The sequence below is a fragment of the Sorghum bicolor genome, chromosome 2 (genome assembly GCF_000003195.3).
Source record: "Sorghum bicolor cultivar BTx623 chromosome 2, Sorghum_bicolor_NCBIv3, whole genome shotgun sequence".
Classification (NCBI taxonomy): domain Eukaryota; kingdom Viridiplantae; phylum Streptophyta; class Magnoliopsida; order Poales; family Poaceae; genus Sorghum; species Sorghum bicolor.
Genome location: NC_012871.2, coordinates 1290278 through 1307714, shown reverse-complemented (window position 1 = coordinate 1307714; position 17437 = coordinate 1290278). Strand labels below are relative to the sequence as shown.

At 43.2% G+C, this 17437-nt stretch overlaps 4 protein-coding genes across 4 annotated transcripts; all 4 read right to left on the bottom strand.

The window, feature by feature from the left end:
- Positions 249 to 5172, bottom strand: LOC8084264. The gene is made up of 7 exons (XM_021452095.1): positions 4851 to 5172; positions 4629 to 4724; positions 3925 to 3965; positions 2115 to 2226; positions 1627 to 1707; positions 743 to 956; positions 249 to 600 (listed from the first exon to the last, which is right to left on the bottom strand). The coding sequence occupies exons 1-6, from the start codon at positions 5097 to 5099 to the stop codon at positions 891 to 893; spliced, it is 645 nt and encodes a 214-aa protein (XP_021307770.1). The 5' UTR covers positions 5100 to 5172; the 3' UTR covers positions 249 to 600; positions 743 to 890.
- LOC8084263 lies at positions 7746 to 12463 on the bottom strand. The gene is made up of 4 exons (XM_002459216.2): positions 12325 to 12463; positions 11774 to 11889; positions 8497 to 9861; positions 7746 to 8041 (listed from the first exon to the last, which is right to left on the bottom strand). Exons 2-4 carry the CDS (start codon positions 11835 to 11837, stop codon positions 7986 to 7988), a joined length of 1485 nt encoding a protein of 494 aa, XP_002459261.2. The 5' UTR covers positions 11838 to 11889; positions 12325 to 12463; the 3' UTR covers positions 7746 to 7985.
- On the bottom strand, positions 11995 to 13414 carry LOC110432323. The gene is made up of 2 exons (XM_021452481.1): positions 12325 to 13414; positions 11995 to 12017 (listed from the first exon to the last, which is right to left on the bottom strand). Exons 1-2 carry the CDS (start codon positions 13412 to 13414, stop codon positions 11995 to 11997), a joined length of 1113 nt encoding a protein of 370 aa, XP_021308156.1.
- On the bottom strand, positions 15672 to 17120 carry LOC8059865 (protein TsetseEP). Its single transcript, XM_002459214.2, has one exon. It carries the CDS (start codon positions 17049 to 17051, stop codon positions 16335 to 16337), a length of 717 nt encoding a protein of 238 aa, XP_002459259.1. The 5' UTR covers positions 17052 to 17120; the 3' UTR covers positions 15672 to 16334.

Below are 17437 nucleotides of genomic sequence, written 5' to 3'. Positions count from 1 at the left end.
ACAACTCTTTCGTTTTATTTGGCAATTAGTGTCTAACCATAGATTAATTAGGCTCAAAAGATTTGTCTCACAAATATTTAGTACTTCATGTATGTGTCAAAACATTCAATGTGACGGAACTTCATGTATGTGTCAAAACATTCAATGTGACGGAACTTTACCGACCCTAAGTTCACAAAGCCCCGATGGCTGCCATCAAATTTGGTTTGGATAAGAATTATATGAGAAAAGATTCCTCTAAAAGAAAATGATAATAATGTTACCACAGTAATAATTGGGGAACATAAGGAAAACATATATTACAAGACAGGCTTATAGCGCAAGGAGTGAGTTACTACAGTGCATCTGTCCAAACAGACATTAAGAGTAAAATTCAAGTGAATTATTCAGCAATACATACAAGACAGGCTTAGACGGCCAGGTCAGCATGCTACATCAAACTCATGACCTAATTTAACTGAAACACAACACAGTCCCGAACAACGAATCAATACAATGCTCTGAAACCAGAATCCCACAATTCAGCTGAAACCATGAGGATAGCTGCAAGGCCTGTCCGCCAAAAGCATGACGATAATTAACAACAAAACATCTGTAACCCTGTCAGTAACAAAAGAAAAGATAGATATCACTATAATGTAAAGTGTCAAATATGAGGCACATGCAACTGCGATATAGAATAGAGATATAAGCTTCGAATCTGTTAACTTTGATATAAACATAAGAAAGGATCCATACTTACAGAAGAACTAAAGAAGAAGATACACTTCAAGGAAGTGACTTCTGATGAATAATGACTCATGGCCAGGACCAAGCAGAACGCTATCATCAGGGGAAAAAACCATTTATCTACACTGGACTAGAGATTGTTAGATCACGGTGGTCAGCCTTCAGACCAACTCGGACCGCTCAGCAAGTAACAATGCCTCAAGTTCTTCTCTCCGTTTCTCCAGCTCCTGAAACACCATACAGATTGAGGAAATGAGGAAAGATGAGCTGGCAGTGATGGTGTACAGAACAAAAAATTATGCTTGTACCGTTTAGGTTGTACCCTTAACTTCAAAACTATGTGGAGCGATTTTGGCTATACACTATCCAATAGACAGTTTCCTGGCTATGCTCAACAAAGAATAGTCGTCTATAGCCTCATTTTCCTTTTTGCAGGCTGTCAGGCTGTGTATACCTTTTTTTTAAAAAAAAAACAGATGCAGTTCCCTTGTAAACACATATTTTACTTGATGCCATATGGCTCGGTATAATTATAATATAGTATTCTAAATTTAACAAACATAAACATTGCAAAACAGGGGATCAGCTGTTGAGGGGATATAAAGGGGGCACCATTTTTACCAGTCAGGGTTTATATTTCTAATGAGCTATACTTGGTTTCAGCTACAGCTACAGATTCTCCTGAACTATCCATGCATGGGAAGTAAAACAAGCAGGACTGCAGGAGCCACCATGGAGTAATGGAACTACTGAAGATCAAACTAAGCCACACAGTAAATTTGGGCACAAGCTGCAGAAAGGGTGTCTTACAGACTGGAATACAATGCCAAAACACAGATATATCCAATCACTGGATTCCATACTGTAACATTTAGAAAGTATGAATCAAGTACTTACATGCAAATCCTTGACTGCTTGCTCCCGTGATGTCGCTTTCTGCTGCCTAGAACGTTTTAGCACACCAATGCACAATATCCCCTACATATTCAAAGTTTTTTCAGTTAAATACACTAGTGACAGTGCAATAAAAGAAGGCAATGTTGACCATTTGTTTCATCACCTCATATGATTATACTGTGCTATGAACTTATGATAGACACAGCTGGTAGGGACTTCACGAATAATCATGATAATATTTTGGGGAGTCTATCTATGAAAATTTTCAGCCTGTGCTACAAGCATTCAACTGGTTCATAATGCTATGCAGCCTGTGAAATAAGGTTGGGTAGTAACTGTACTACTTTTCACCAACAAAGATGACTGAAAATTTTAGAGGCAACAATTTCCTAAGAGTTTTAATGTCTTACAGTGTTATGCCCAAAATTTCAGAATTATTATTGCAGTTACAGTCTTTCAACACATGCACATCCAAAATTCTCTCTTACCGAGATCACATAGACAGCTCCACATGCAAGAAGCATGTAGCTAGCAATCTCCTGGAGCAAAATCAGATCATTCCTTTCAATACTTGGGTATGCCTTCGTCATGACAGCAACACTGCCAGGAACAAAAAGAAAGGGTGGAAATCAGCAGAGGAACAGGAATGTGATACAATTCAGCATGTGCAAGAACAAGTCTGAAGTCTCAGTATTCGTGACACTGCTTGCAGGCAAGAAATTTAAAATCTCATATGCTCATGATCTCAACAGTTATGCAGCTGCATGTAATTGACACAACTACTTTGTGCACGTAATGTGAATGTGAAGAGGTCAATCCAGTTAACACCAGCTGGATACCACAAGACTATTACTCTGAATCTATGGTCCAGACAGTGGATTGCCAAAATTTTTATCACAGATTCACAGTATTGTCAAACATCGCACAAGTGTGTGCATGTAAATTATAATTCATTTGTAATCACCCAGGTCAGAAACTATGCTATGTTTGGAAAACCTAGATTAAAAGGAGCGACATTTCAGGGTTCAGGCAAAGCCAAGATGATATTGCACATCCAATTAACCAGAAAAGGATTCTCGCAACAGTGCACGTCAACATAGATAGGTCTGAACATGTGAGGGCAACAATGCATCAACAGAAGAAAAAATTGTATGAAACTAACATTGATATAGCACTTAGATGGCATATTAAATGATTTCAGGTCGTCCGATTAATCGCGATTAATCGTCCAGGTCGCTCCTAGGATTCGATTAGGAGGTCCGACTCGATTAGTTCGACCAGAAAGCTGGTCGTCCGATTAATCGTCGATTAATCGCGATTAATCGGACGACCAGGTAAGATGGACGACCAGGCTTCTGTTTTTTTGGGCCTTTTCCAACTGGGACTGGGCTAATGGGCTTTAAGTTTTTGGCCTGTTAGGGTTTAGATAGAATAGAGGGGCTGCGGGGGGGGGGGGGGGGGTGTTTGGGACAGCAATATGGACCTCTGGACAGTGCAGAAAAGAGAAGAAACCAACTCCCACAAGTAATTCACTATCTAAACATTAATGTAGTCTTGATGCTAGCTTGATTGTGTATATTATATAGTATATATAGAGGTATATATATGGGCATATATGCCCTGAAATAGCTAGACGACCAGGTGGACGACCAGGGCGATTAATCGCCTGGTCGGTCCTAGAGCGACCAGCTTCGACCAGTCGACCTGAAATCATTGGGCATAAGAGAATGATGAAATACTGTGTGAAGGCTGGAATGGTTTTTGAGGCATCGCCTAGGCGTTGAGGTATACCCCAGGCGCTGCAGGACGCCACAGGGTTTTAGTTACGCCATATCGCCTAGGCATCCCCCCAGTACCACTGGACGCCGCTACGCCTCAAAAACTATGGCTGGAATTGCTCATAACTGACATTAACACAGCACTACAATGGCCTTAATACCAAACTACTGCTGTACTGCATGAAGATTATTTGTTGCTCATCAAATCTTGGTCCAAGTTTATGGAGAAGCCAAGTTTTGGCTTGACATTGTAAGCAAATAAACTTTTATGTCACAAAACAATTAAACAGAACAATACAAATCAATGCCTCAATGTCACATCTGAAACTTTCTCTGATGTCAATTTTGTTCTATTACTTGCCAAAAGAAAAGGATAACAAACACTTCCTATATTTGGATGGGCACCAAGCATAAATTGTTTGCTCAATTGTGCATTCAAATAAAAATACACAGATGGATTGCCGAGTTTTGGAAACAAAAATAGAGGAAACAGAAACATATAGTCGTAAAGAATACTTACAAGATCTGGAGCATTCCCCGTGCAGGCCAGTATTCAAATATCTGGTTGCATAACCATCAAATACATCACTAATCATTAAATAAACAAGGCAGTAAAATCAAGAAAATACTAAGCTAGCCTCACTACCTTGCAGAACCTAAGGACTAAATCACATATTGACTGAAACAGTGAAGGCCGATTATGAAAACAACATCAGAACAGAAACCTAATAAACTTACAAAATCACATATTTACTGGTAAACACAGCAGTTCTTTTTTGACAAATGGTAGACACAGCAGTTCTTTTTTAATAAATGGTAAACACAATAGTTGCCTAAAATCTTGTGAAACACTGGGCATCCATATTATGGCATTAGTGCACAGGTGCTCCTCGACACGAACCAAAATGAATCGGATGGTGCACTACAAAAAGAAATCAGACATGTACAGCATCTCCAATCGGATGCTGTAAATGTTAACTGACTAATAGATTTGTAAATTAACCAAAACGAACGGAAATGTTTTATATCAAATACTATAGAACAGAGTAATTAGGCAAACAGAGTAGCAGCGTACTAGAAAGCTCACTACAGTGGACGACGTTGAATAATCCCGTCGTCCCGTTAACAGCATCACAAGGAATTTGCGGCATCTCACAATCCAAATCAAGCAAGAGGTAGTCAGGTAGGTACGGCGGAGATAGAGAGCGAACCCCACCAACCAACCTTCCAGAAGCGGATGATGAACCCCCACTCGGTCTCGAGGACGGCGACGAAGAGCGAGAAGACGACGGCGTAGCATCGGAATATGCCCCCGAATATCTGCGGCAGGGGCCAATTCAACAAACAAATCAGCATCCCCCCAAGCGCGTGCGTCGGGCGAGCGACGACGAGAAGGAAGGAAGGAAGGGAGGGAAAGTCGCACTGGGGGCGAGGCGGGTCACGCACGTCGGAGCCGGCGCGGAACGACTGGACTGCCGAGACGACGTTGACGGCGACGCAGAGGAGCGCGGTGGCGGCCGTGACGACGCTGAAGCAGCCGCAGACGATGAGGAGCGGGTCGGAGCCCGCGCGCACGGGCCGGCCCTGCCGCTGCCGCGGCGTGCCTCCGCCCCCGCCTCCGCCGGCCTGCGGCGAGGACGAGGAGGTGGAGGGCCCGGCCCCCGGCGACGACGCGGAGGAGGCCGCATTCGCCATGGGGTAGGGTTCGGACGCTTTCCGGTGGGATTTGGATTCGTCGGGTGAGCGGAGCCCAACACGGGAATGGGTGGGGGTGGGGGTGGGGGGCTGTGGCATAAAGCGGAGCGGAGGAGCACGAAGCGTTGCCGTGGACTGCGCGCACGGACTGGCTGGTTGCCTGCCTGGAGCTGGAGCCGGAGCTCGCGGTGCTGGTGGACCTGGTGCAGGGGAGTGGAGAATGTGAGGTGTGTCAGGGCGTGGGGCCAGACGTGGTTGGACACGTGAGGTGGTGAAGTGGAGGGGGGCAGAGCCAGTAGGAGCTCGCCTCGTGGCCACTGCACGAGCGCCTAGGCTCCAAACAGTTAGGTACGGTAACTTTCCATTAAAATTCAGGGCTTCCTCAAAAATTTTGCAAAAATTTTCAGATTTCCTGTCACATCGAATCTTTAAACGTATGCATGAAGTATTAAATATAGATGAAAATAAAAACTAATTGCACAGTTTGGTCGGAATTGACGAGACGAATTTTTTGAGCCTAGTTAGTCTATAATTGGACAATATTTGTCAACTACAAACGAAAGTGCTACTATTCCTATTTTGCAAATTTTTTTGGAAGTAAAAAAGGCCTCAATTGTTTACTGTATTTTAATTTTGAAACAGGGATTAGCATTTTTTTTTCTTTTGTCTACGGAAGGAAAACTATGTGGATCGAGGCAATGGCGGATCTAGAAAATAAATCAGGAGGAGCTTATCTTTTATAATCTTTCATCTTTAACCTCTAATTCCTTGCGTGAAAAGGTATAACTTTGGACTTGTTTAGTTCCCAAAAACTTTTGCAAAATTTTTCAGATCCACGTCACATCAAATCTTTAGACGCATGCATGGAGTATTAAATATAGACAAAAATAAAAACTAATTGTACATTTTGGTCGGAATTGACGAGATGAATCTTTTGAGCCTGGTTAGTTTATGATTGGACAATATTTGTCAAATACAAACGAAAGTGTTACTATTCTTATTTTGCAAAAAGTTTTGAAACTAAACAAGGCCTTTGTAGAAGAGGCTTAGGAGGAGCTCCGCGGTCCGAGCAGTAGCAGCGAGGTTCAAGCCTACCCAGCCCCGGTGCTAGATGTGTCCCTAGATCATGGATACTTCTTCTGCATTGGTTTTTACTATGCACAAGTGGAACCGTGCTTACCTAATTTGAGCATGTGAAGAGTTAGATTGTGTGTGTTTAATGGTGCTTGCTTGATTTTCACGTGTGAATTATGAAAAGTGACACAGTGTATTTAACACCACAGTATGTCCTTTTTAATCTAATAAAGTTTAAACAACAAAACAGAACAGAATACTGTGCTTCGAAAAAAAAAGGTTCTGCAGTTCAGCTCATTTTGAGAGTTGAGGCTAGTTGACTAGCGGTTCTGTGATGTGAAACGCAGAGGAAACTTGCACACGTAGGAGAAGAACCCTGAAGAAACTTGCACACACACGAGAAGAACAAACGTGTTGCCTGACGCAAGGTATAACAACAAACTTGTGCATGCTACATGTTCCCAACTGCGCCTTGCCACTTGCACTCGTGCCAAAACCCAAAAGCAGATTTATATATATATAAAAAAAAAACAGACCTGACGACACCTGCCGTTCGCCACGTGCCAAAGACATCACTCACTCATGGGCAGGGAGCCAGGGAAAGAGCGTTCGTCGATCAATCACTGCCAGGTGGGACCAGCATCCGTATCCGGATGGGCCTTGATGGGAAACTGGTAGTATCGGCCCAACTAGGTTATATGCCTAGAAGATAGAAGGAATAGCTCGTTCAGTAAAGTAACAAATGTCGCTAAAGAAAAATAAAGTAATAAATCCTTCAAAAAAAATTTGAAGTAATAAATCCATAACTTTATAATCGTGGATATATTTTTTTCTTCTTCATCGACCTACCAAAAAAAAGCGGATATATAATAACATGCAGATAACCAGTGACATGTGTTACTTCATTTCAGCAGTTCCGATCGAGTTCGACTGAAGGAAGCTACATAGAGTGTGTGATGTGATGCTGTTCAACGAGGCAGAGCGCCCACTATCTTACCTTGTTAATAAATATAATAATAACGCTGCTAATGCCACTTGGTCCAAGGTATTAGATGAGGCGTCATCTTTTACAGAAGCCACACAGAAACTGAACCAAAGATTCACTTCTTCAGGATCTCTTCAATTTATTTATACCTCAGATGCTCGTCTAGACTAGTTTACTGAATCAGAGGCCTTTTCCACGATGGGAATAAGGGCAAGTTCAGATCATTCCAGCATCACATCACACACTTCATCACTCCCAAAACGGGAAGGGGAAGGGATCAGTATCAACCAAACACAGTGAACAATAGGTTTCGTTCAGCTTCACCATGTCATGATTCACCGTCAGCACCTGCTGCACTCATGTACTGTAATTCTCTCATGACGTTACCTTTTTTGTTTCCTTGGTGTTCACCTACTGCACACAGACAATTGATGGTCGTGTTGCCACTGCAGTGTGGTTTTAAGATTCACACATAAATAAGCTGTCTCTCTGTCTTTGGATTTCTACCAGGTTGGCCACACAAGCAAAAATATGGCAGCAATAAATTAACAAGCTCCTGGTTATCCAATTAATTAGCAGCAATAAGATGTTGAAGCACAATAAATAAATAAGGAAATAAATTTACATGGAACATATGAAGTCGGGATTTCATCACAAGCAGGAATTCTGGAATTCTGGAGCACATAGTCACAGCTAAAAGGTTCAAAATAAACAACTACTTGAAAAACACAAAAGCCCAAGGACAGAACCAATCTCAATGATGCGAAAAGTGTTGTCCTGCCATAGACCTACTTGCTTGAGAACCTCACATGAGCACCTTAAGCTTTTCATGCACTTGAGCCACCAGCACTTGGTCCTTCAGCTGTACCATCTGCTTCCAGTGCTACAGAAATTTAAAAATATTGAGAACAACATCCGCTGATTGAGGACTCAAATTTGCCCTAGATGAACCCTTAGTGCTTGCCAACAAAATAACACTACTTCATTATTCACAGCAACAACAGTCAGCATCAACACTTTCACAAGCTCAATAAGATAACTGCATCTCTAAGTATAGCACATATATCACCATCGATTGACACATGAGGGCTACAGATGAACATGGTTAGAGATACACAGAAGGCATCCGAATTCTGAAGTATAGTGTGATTGATTTTTAATTATCACTAAATTCATAGGCATAGCTGATTAGTTTCAAAAGATCGCCCATACTAAATTAAAAAAAAAATTAGGTAGGATCAACCTAGTTAGATATAATATTGCACTTTTAAGAAATACGATATCGAGGAGCCTACTGAACCATGAACATTGTAAACCAATAACTAACCAAACATGTACCTGGCGTGTAGAAGCTCACGTACGGAACAATGGTGTCGACTGCGCCCTTGTACACCTTCTTCGCCTTATAGGTCTTCAGATCAATTGCGTAGGCTGCATCATCCACGCTCACGAAAATGGTACAGAGATCATCCATGAAGCCAACCGTATCTAGTTTGGTTAAGTCGGCATCAAGAGGGAGCAAAGTGTTAAGCTCAATGATTCCGTTTTGTTCCCATCTAGTATCTACTTCATCAGCATCCTTCGTTGACCAGATGTAGAGTTTGCAGTCTTGTTCAACAGCGAACCGCAGTCCCCCATCCTCTGTTGTTGTGAGAGCAGACAGGCGACCAAAAGGCCATATCGATGGTACTTGAATCCATGACATTTGGCGCAATTGCATGTTGTACTTGAGAGCTGTGCTGCTTTTTAACATATGCCCAAAATAGAGTGTATTCCCCACAAGCGCACTCCTTATCCAGGGATTGACAAAGCAGGCAGGTTGCTGGCTGTAGGTTGGCTCACTCCAGGCAGCGGCATTAGATGAGTAGGTGTAGATAAAGGTCACCACTGCATCAGGATCCTTGGAAACAGAGGAGGCCACAAAAACCACGATGAAGGGTCGACTGTGGCAATCAAGGTGATCACAGCCGCCCGCGCCGGCAGCAGCGGAGCAGAGAACCATGGCGGTCCAGCTCATCGACGGCCCCGCGTACTCTGGCGGGAAGGGCAGCTTCCACTCCTCGTCCGTGATGGGGTCCCAGACGCTAAGGCCCCTGCCTTCCCCATGGAAGAGGACACGGCCGTGGCGGGCATCCAGCGCGCGCCTGTGGCGCCGCTCGGCATGATGCGGGCGGAAGGTGGTCGTGGGCACGAAGTCCGACACGCGGATGAGCTCTCCGTTGCAGAACATACCCAGCATCGGCGGCGTGCGGTGGAACTCGCTGAAGCGGCGGCGGAAGCCGGGGCCGGAGACGAGGCGGCGCCAGCGCTTGCAGACGAGCGCGGCGCGCACGAGCGCCGCGGGGTCCTTGGGCGGGAAGCGGAGGAGCACCTCCTCCACGAGATCATCCACCAGCGGCGGTGGAGGACGAGGCGGCGGCATGGCGCTTGCTTGGGCGAACTCCGAAGCCGGCGGCGGCGGCGGAGCGAGGGTTTGCTGCTGCGGGTGGTTTTGGGGAAATGCCACGACACGAACCAGGGGAAGACGAGTCACAAAAAAAAAGACGGCTGATGATGGGCCGTGGTGGAGGTGTAGGCCCGTTCGAAACTCAGATCGGCCCAGCTTGCGCAACCCCTGTATCTCCTCTCCATTGGACACTGAGGCCTTGTTTAGTTCACTCCAAAAACCAAAAACTTTTTCAAAATTCCCCGTCACATCGAATCCTGCGGCACATACATGGAATATTAAATATAGTAAAAAATAAAAACTAATTACACAGTTTGCCTATAAATCGCGAGATGAATCTTTTAAGTCTAGTTAGTCCATATTTAGACAATATTTACCACAAACAAACAAAAACTGCTACAGTGCTGAAAAACTTTTCATTTCGGCATCTAAACAAGGCCTGAGTCACACTAAAGAAGCAAAAATTGCTTGTCAAAAAAAAGGAGCAAAATTCGCGGAGAATAAAAAAATGATATCACCATTTAGGACAAATAAGTGAGAGATTTACTCGTATGACCCTCAAAAAATGACTCTTTTTTATATGGTCTTTTTTTTACTTTCTTCTATGGCCCTCAAACGAACTTTCATTCCTTCTATGGTCTTCTGTTCGTTTTTAGCACTTATAACAGTGTTAAGTGAGAGGTAAAAAGACTATAATGCCCCTGACATAAAAAAAATCGCAAAGTTTGATTTGTTTATTGTATATTTTGAGTAATAGTAAACAAGTAAATTGACAATTTAGACATTATAACAGTACATATTTGGATCACAATAAATATTTGGACAGCATCACAGTACATTATGTGCTTAAAAATTTTATTTATATAAAAAACAAACCAAACTTTGTGAAAAAAATTCATGCTAGGGATATTATGGTCTTTTGACCCTCCAGCTGAAAACAAACGGAAGGCCATAGAAGGAATGAAAATTCATTTGAGGGCCATTGAAGAAAGTTCAAAAAAAAAAGCCATACAAGAAAGAGGCATTTTTTTTTAGGATCACACAAGTAAATCTCTCCAAATAAATATGGATAACATAGATAAACTGCTACGTACATGCAGTTGACAGCGTTTCAGAGTTGTGTTATCTTTGTTCATTCATGCATTATTAGACTTCACTCGAGGCAGTGGTTTAAGCAGTTTGTAGCCTCGTCCTTTTACAGGCCACAAAGAAACAGAACCAAAGAAGCATTTCTGTACAAAATCAGGTCTTCAACTTATTCACCACACATGCATAACATAACACACTGGCTTACTTAAACTCAACTGAACCATGCCCCCACAATAGTTTACTGAAACTGAACCAGAACACGGGCAAAATTGATATCAGATTCAGCATCACACACTTCCTTCAAGCACTGCCAATCAAGCACAAAAGATGTTTTTTTTTTTCTTGTAAAAGAAGGACATAATATGTGCTTCAGCAAGTCAAACGGATGACATCCTTCATGACCCGCATTTGCCATCAGCACCTGCTGCAACCGTGTTCAATTCTCAGACAGGAACTCTAGAGGAGAACCATACTGATAACTGACGAATCGTTCAGGAAAGTGAAGCAGTCAAAGAGAAAGGGTGAAGCTGTATCTGGATCTGTGATAAGCAAGGCTTCACCAATACCCTGTGGTACACAGCCATTGGCCTCCCCGACCAGGAAGCAGTCAAAATGAATAGATCGAGTCATCGTCACCTGGTTAAGGTCCCGACACTGGATTTCTACCAAGTTGACCACAAAAGCAAAAAAATAGCCAGCGTCTGGTTATCATGTAATCAATTAGAAGTCACATGATGTTGCACCACAAAAAACTTATGTAGAAATGACTTGCAGAATCTGAAATTTAATGTTTTGATTTCATAGTTCACATTTTGTTGGCCATCAATATTTTTTGGGGGGGAATGGTACGCACATTTTAGGATTTCAGCACAAGCACGAATGCTGGAGCAGATATAGTCATAGATAAAGTAGGTCAATGTATCGGTTAACAGCTTACATACAAGCCTAATAGAACCTGGAGAAAAATAAAGCTAAAATTTTTAAGAGAAACTGATGCTTGAGAAACACAAAAGTTGCCAGCCAACACCAATCTCACTGATGCAAAAATCTTGTCCCCACCATAAACCTCATGCTACTTACCATTACTATGCTGCCCAGATCCCCATTGCTCCAGAGCCTCACACGAGCACCTAAACTTTTTCATGCGCTTGAGCCACCCGCACTTGGCTCCTCACCTGTACAAGCAGCTTCCAGTTCTGCAGCAATTTAAGAAGTTTGAGAATGCCATCAGCTGATTGATGAATCAAATTTGTCTCAGTGAACAATTATTTCTCGTCTACCAAACAACAGAAATTTATTATTCACAGCAACACCTGCATAGTCCCTATGTTTAGCAATTAGCACCAATATCACCATTCATTGACAGATGAGGATTATGGATGAACAGGATTAGAGTTTGATAGAAGGCAACCTTACGACGAGAGCATCACATGCAACATAGGCTGCCAATATTATCTAGGTTGGTGTTCGAGAAAAAAATATTATCTAGGTTGGACAGAACCAGTACAATACAGGATTGTGATATTGCACTTCCACAAATTTGTTATTCTTAGATCCTATCATGCTGTGTTAGTAATTAATTCTTTGCTTGTTCCGGATATTGTAAAACCAAAAACTAAGTAAACATGTACCTGGAGTGTAGAAGCACATGTACGGAACAATGGTGTTGATTTTGCCCTCGCATACCTTCTTTCCCTTATAGGTCTTGAGATCAATTGCGTAGACCGCATTGCCTGCTCTCATGAAAATGATACCAAGATCATCCGTGGAGCCAACCGCATAAAGTGAGGTGAAGTCAGCATCAACAGGGAGCAGCATCTTAAGCTCAGTGACTCTGCTTTGTTCCCATCTTGCATCTACATCATCTGCATCCTTCCTCGACCAGACATAGAGCTTGGACTCGTGTTCAGTGGCGAGCCCCAGTCCACCATCCTCCGTTGTTGTGAGCAGAATCTGCCGACGAAGGGGCACTGAAGGTGGTAGTTGAATCCATGACATTTGGTGCAATTGCAGGTTGTACTTGAGAGCTGCCCTTTCCTTCAGGATGCCAAAGTAGAACGCATTCCCCACAAGCACACTCCTCATCCTAGGATCGACGAGTCCTCGGAGGTAACTAGGTCCCTGACCGCGGGTTGGCTCACTCCAGGCAGCAGCATCAGATGAGTAGGTGCAGATTAAGGTCTCCACTACACCAGCAGCCCCCAAAAGAGAGCGCACAACAACCACGATGAAAGGTCCGTGGTGGCAATCAAGGTGATCGCAGCCGCTGGCGCTGGCGGAGGAACAGAGAACCGCTGCGGTCCAGGTCAACGACATGGTGTACTGCGGCGGCAACCGCGGAGAGGGCACCTTCCGCTCCTCGCCTGTGATGGGGTCCCAGACGAAGAGGGTCCCGCCTTCCCCAAGAAGGAGGACACGGCCGTGGCGGGCGTCCAGCGCGCGCCTGTAGCCACGCTCGGCATGATGCGCGCGGAAGGCGGTCGTAGCCACGAACCGGCGGTACACGAGGCTGCAGCCGCTGCAGAACATCCCCAGCATCGGCGGGGTGCGGTGGAACTCGCGGAAGCGGCGGCGGAATCTGGGGTCAGAGATGAGGCGGCGCCAGCGCTTGCAGACGAGCGCGGCGCGCACGAGCGCCGCGGGGTCCTTGGGCGGGAAGCGGAGGAGCACCTCCTCCACGAGATCATCCACCAGCGGCGGTGGAGGACGAGGCGGCGGCATGGCGCTTGCTTGGGCGAACTCCGAAGCCGGCGGCGGCGGCGGCGGCGGCGGAGCGAGGGTTTGCTGCTGCGGGTGGTTTTGGGGAAATGCCACGACACGAATAGGGATGATAATGGTAATTAGTGTTACTCGTACTCTTACTCATCGAAAAAATATTTTACCCGTTAATTTACCTATACATGTACACGGGTAAGAGTTTTTTCCCGTACCCTTATCCATGTGGGTAACAGGTAACCCATGAGTTATCTTTATCTATGATTTTAAGAATATTTGCTATGAAAAAATACATGTTTTAATATATCAGACTCCCAAATTTAGCCAAAATATCATAAATCATTAATAAACTCTTCAAATATACAAGCTATATGAACACACAATCAAATGATCTAATGGGTAAATCCATCATTACTAGATAACAAGTCATAAAATTCAAAGTTCCATCGCTAGTATAATTTATCGAGTTTAATTTACCCATGGGTTAACACGTATGGACAATGCAGTCTCATATCCTTACCCGCTGGGTAAAGTTTTTTTCCTATTATCTTACCTATGGGTAAAAAAATAGTCATATCTTTAACCTAATGAGGTAATTACCCATCGGGTTTCGAGTTTTGCGTAAAAATTACCATCTTTAGACACTAACCAGGGGAAGATGAGTCAAAAAAACAAAAAAAAAAAAAAAAAAAAAGGGGAAGACGGCTGATGAAGAACATTGGGCTCTGCTAGTTGGGCCCGACGTGATGGGCCGTGGTGGAGGTGTAGGCCCGTTCGAAACTCAGATCGGCCCAACTTGCACAGCCCCTGTATCTCGGACACTGGGGTATTTGGTTTCGTCCGCTAAACTTTATCATCCGTCATATCAAATATTTGTATATATGTATAAAATATTAAATATAGATTATTTATAAAATTAAAAACATAGTTAGAGAGTAATTTGTGAGATGAATCTTTTAAGCCTAATTAGTCTATAATTAGACAATAATTTTTAAATAAGATGAAAATGCTACAGTATCTATTAAACATTACCAACCACAACCAAACACTCCTGAGTCACACCGAAGAAGCAAAATTCGCTTGTCCAAAAAAAAAAAGCAAAATTCGCCATGCGCATCATGGACCTGTTGCTCATAGTGGATGAGGATCACCATCACCTGGAGGAGGTGTGGGCGGTGGCCATCATCACCAAGACATGGCAAAAAAAATGTGTTCAATTTTTTAGGAGATTTTGAACTTTATTTACATCATGCATTCATTGATTTTCAAAGCCAAGAAACAAAGATAATTGGGCTGCCTTCATGCTAGAAAATTAGTCCGACCAAAAAATATGGAGAAAAACAAATAAATAACAAAGTATAAAAGAATAAAATAGAAAACTGCTATGCCGGTCATTGGAAAAATCCAAAAGAAAACACAAAAGAAAAGGCAAAAAAGGTGGAAAGAGGCCATTGGCCGGACGTCGAAAAAAGGAGACAAAAAAATATAAAAAAAAATAGCGACAAACTCGTAATGGACTCATAGACTAAAGAAAAAAAACAGTGGTTCCGAAAAGTGAAATGTTTTCGGTACTGTAGCACTTTCGTTTGTTTGTGACAAATATTATTTAATCATAGACTAACTAGGATTAAAAGATTCGTCTCGTGATTTACAGATAAACTGTGTAATTAGTTTTTGTTTTCGTCTATATTTAATGTTTCGTGCATGTGCCACAAGATTCGATGTGATGGGGAATCTTGAAAACTTTTTGGTTTTCAAGGTGAACTAAACAAGGCCATAGATAAAAAGTTTCGAAGTCGGATTAGTCTCGCACGGAGAGAAGGAATAGAAAAACAATAGTTAGACACAAACCAATACATTTTGGAATTAAACTCTATACCACACTAGACAGAGAGCTATTTAACTCATATGAGCACAGGTTATATTTTTTATATATATATATATATATATATATATTGTCCGTTAGCTAAAGAGAGATAGACAAAAAAAAATAGATGGATAGAAAAAATAGGCTAAAAATTTTACCTTTTTAGTATTATAGGTATAGATATTATAGATATATGAGCCACAATAGGCTGAAACAAAAAATTAATAGCCTAGGGTATTACACATATGTCACCCATTGATCGGTCTCATTTTAATCACAATGTATGTTGCTCTCAACAAATCTCTATATTTTGTAAAAATCTAGAGGTACACAAAATCTTGTGTTTGCCCATTCATTTTTTTCAAAAAAAACAATGGTCAATGCAAGTACCCCAAATAAGACATATAAGGCTCGTTCCTTTTATTCAATTCATTGATGATACACAACTTAGCAAAGCATATACATGAAGCCATGCTAATAGAAACATACATGAGAACAAGTGGGTACACATATAAGTTCATACACAATAGTATTGTGTATATATAGTTCACAATTACACAAATGGTATTACTTGCTCATAGCGAAGCTTTAGGTTGTATGCACGTTGATCAGTGCTATTATCCTCTTCTTAGTTTCCTTCCATGATTCTCATGTCAATGGGTGGCTAAAGAGGTGGTGGCTCTATCTTTGATGGTTGTGGTTGGGGGTTTGGCACTGATGTAGGTTCGGGGCTTGTTTTAGGCTCTAGCTTGGATGGGCTAGGGTTTTGGTTTTGGCTTGGGCAGTGGCTTGGATGGCTCAGGTTGGGGTTTTGGCTTCGGCAAAGGCTTCAGGTTTGGATCAAGCTTAGGCTATGGTTTTTGGCTCAGACTCTGGTGGGGGTTCAGGGATCGGATGGGGTGCCGGCCTTGATGGTCCTAGTATTATTTTTAGGCCAAGTGAAGGTTTGGGGTTTTGTTTAGGTTATGGCTGAGGTTTAGGTCCTAGTGTAGGCTTAAGTCTTGCCTCAAGACCAGACTCTGGTTTTGGTTGAGGTTGTGATGTAGGGTTCGGATCAGGCTATGGTGTTGGTTCAGGTTCAGGATTTGGAAGTGGTTGTGGTGTGGGTAAGGGTTCAGGCTGTGGCCATGGCTTAGGTTTTGGCTCTGGGTCTGGTTGTGGATTTGGAAGTGGTTCTGGTGTGGGTAAGGGTTCAGGCTGTGGCCATGGCTTGGGTTCTGGCTCTGGGTCTGGTTGTGGATTTGGAAGTGGTTCTGGTGTGGGTAAGGGTTCAGGTTGTGGCAATGGCTTGGGTTCTGGCTCTGGGTCTGGTTGTGGATTTGGAAGTGGTTCTGGTGTGGGTAAGGGTTTAGGCTGTGGCAATGGGTTGGGTTCTGGCTCTAGTTGTGGATTTGGAAGTGGTTCTGGTGTGGGTAAGGGTTCCGGGTGTGGTAATGGCTTAGGTCCTGGCTCTGGGTCTGGCTGTGGTGTTGGCTTTGGCTCTGGTTCTGGAGTTGGATCTGGTTGTGGTGTAGGTATGGGTTCAGGTTGTGGTATTGGTTTGGGTTTTGGCTCTGGGTCCGGCCGTGGTGTGGGTTCTGGTTGAGGCTGTGGTGTTGGCTTGGGATCTGGCTTTGGGTCTGGTCGTGGCGTGGGTTTTGGTTTACGGTGCGGTATTGGCCTAGGTTGTGGTGGATTTATGTCAATCACCCTACTATGCGCAAGATCAAGAACACTTCCAGCCATTGTAATGGCTAAGGCTAAGTGGAAACATAGTGACAGGAGGGCGGACCTCATAATCAATCGCCACTACTCCCCCACACACGCGCTTGATCTATCTCACTCCAGTGGCGATCTCTTCTCAGTCTCGAGTTGTGCACAGATGGTATGGACGACATGGGGGATTTATAGGCATGGAAAGCCAACCAGCGTCCCAGCATCCATGTATGCATCTCCTGCCTTTGTGCGTGATTTTTGCCATATGGCACTGGTGTAATATCTCATAGCAACTTTTGGATCGGATGTGTGCAACTTTAGTGCTTACCACAAAAATCATTATAGATTGGATGATCGTGCGATAGATCAGACCTAACTTAATTAATTTGACAGGTTTGCATGCAATGGATATATGAGTGTTTGGGAGTGCTCTGCTTTATTTTTTCAGCTTTAATTACTCTAAGTTT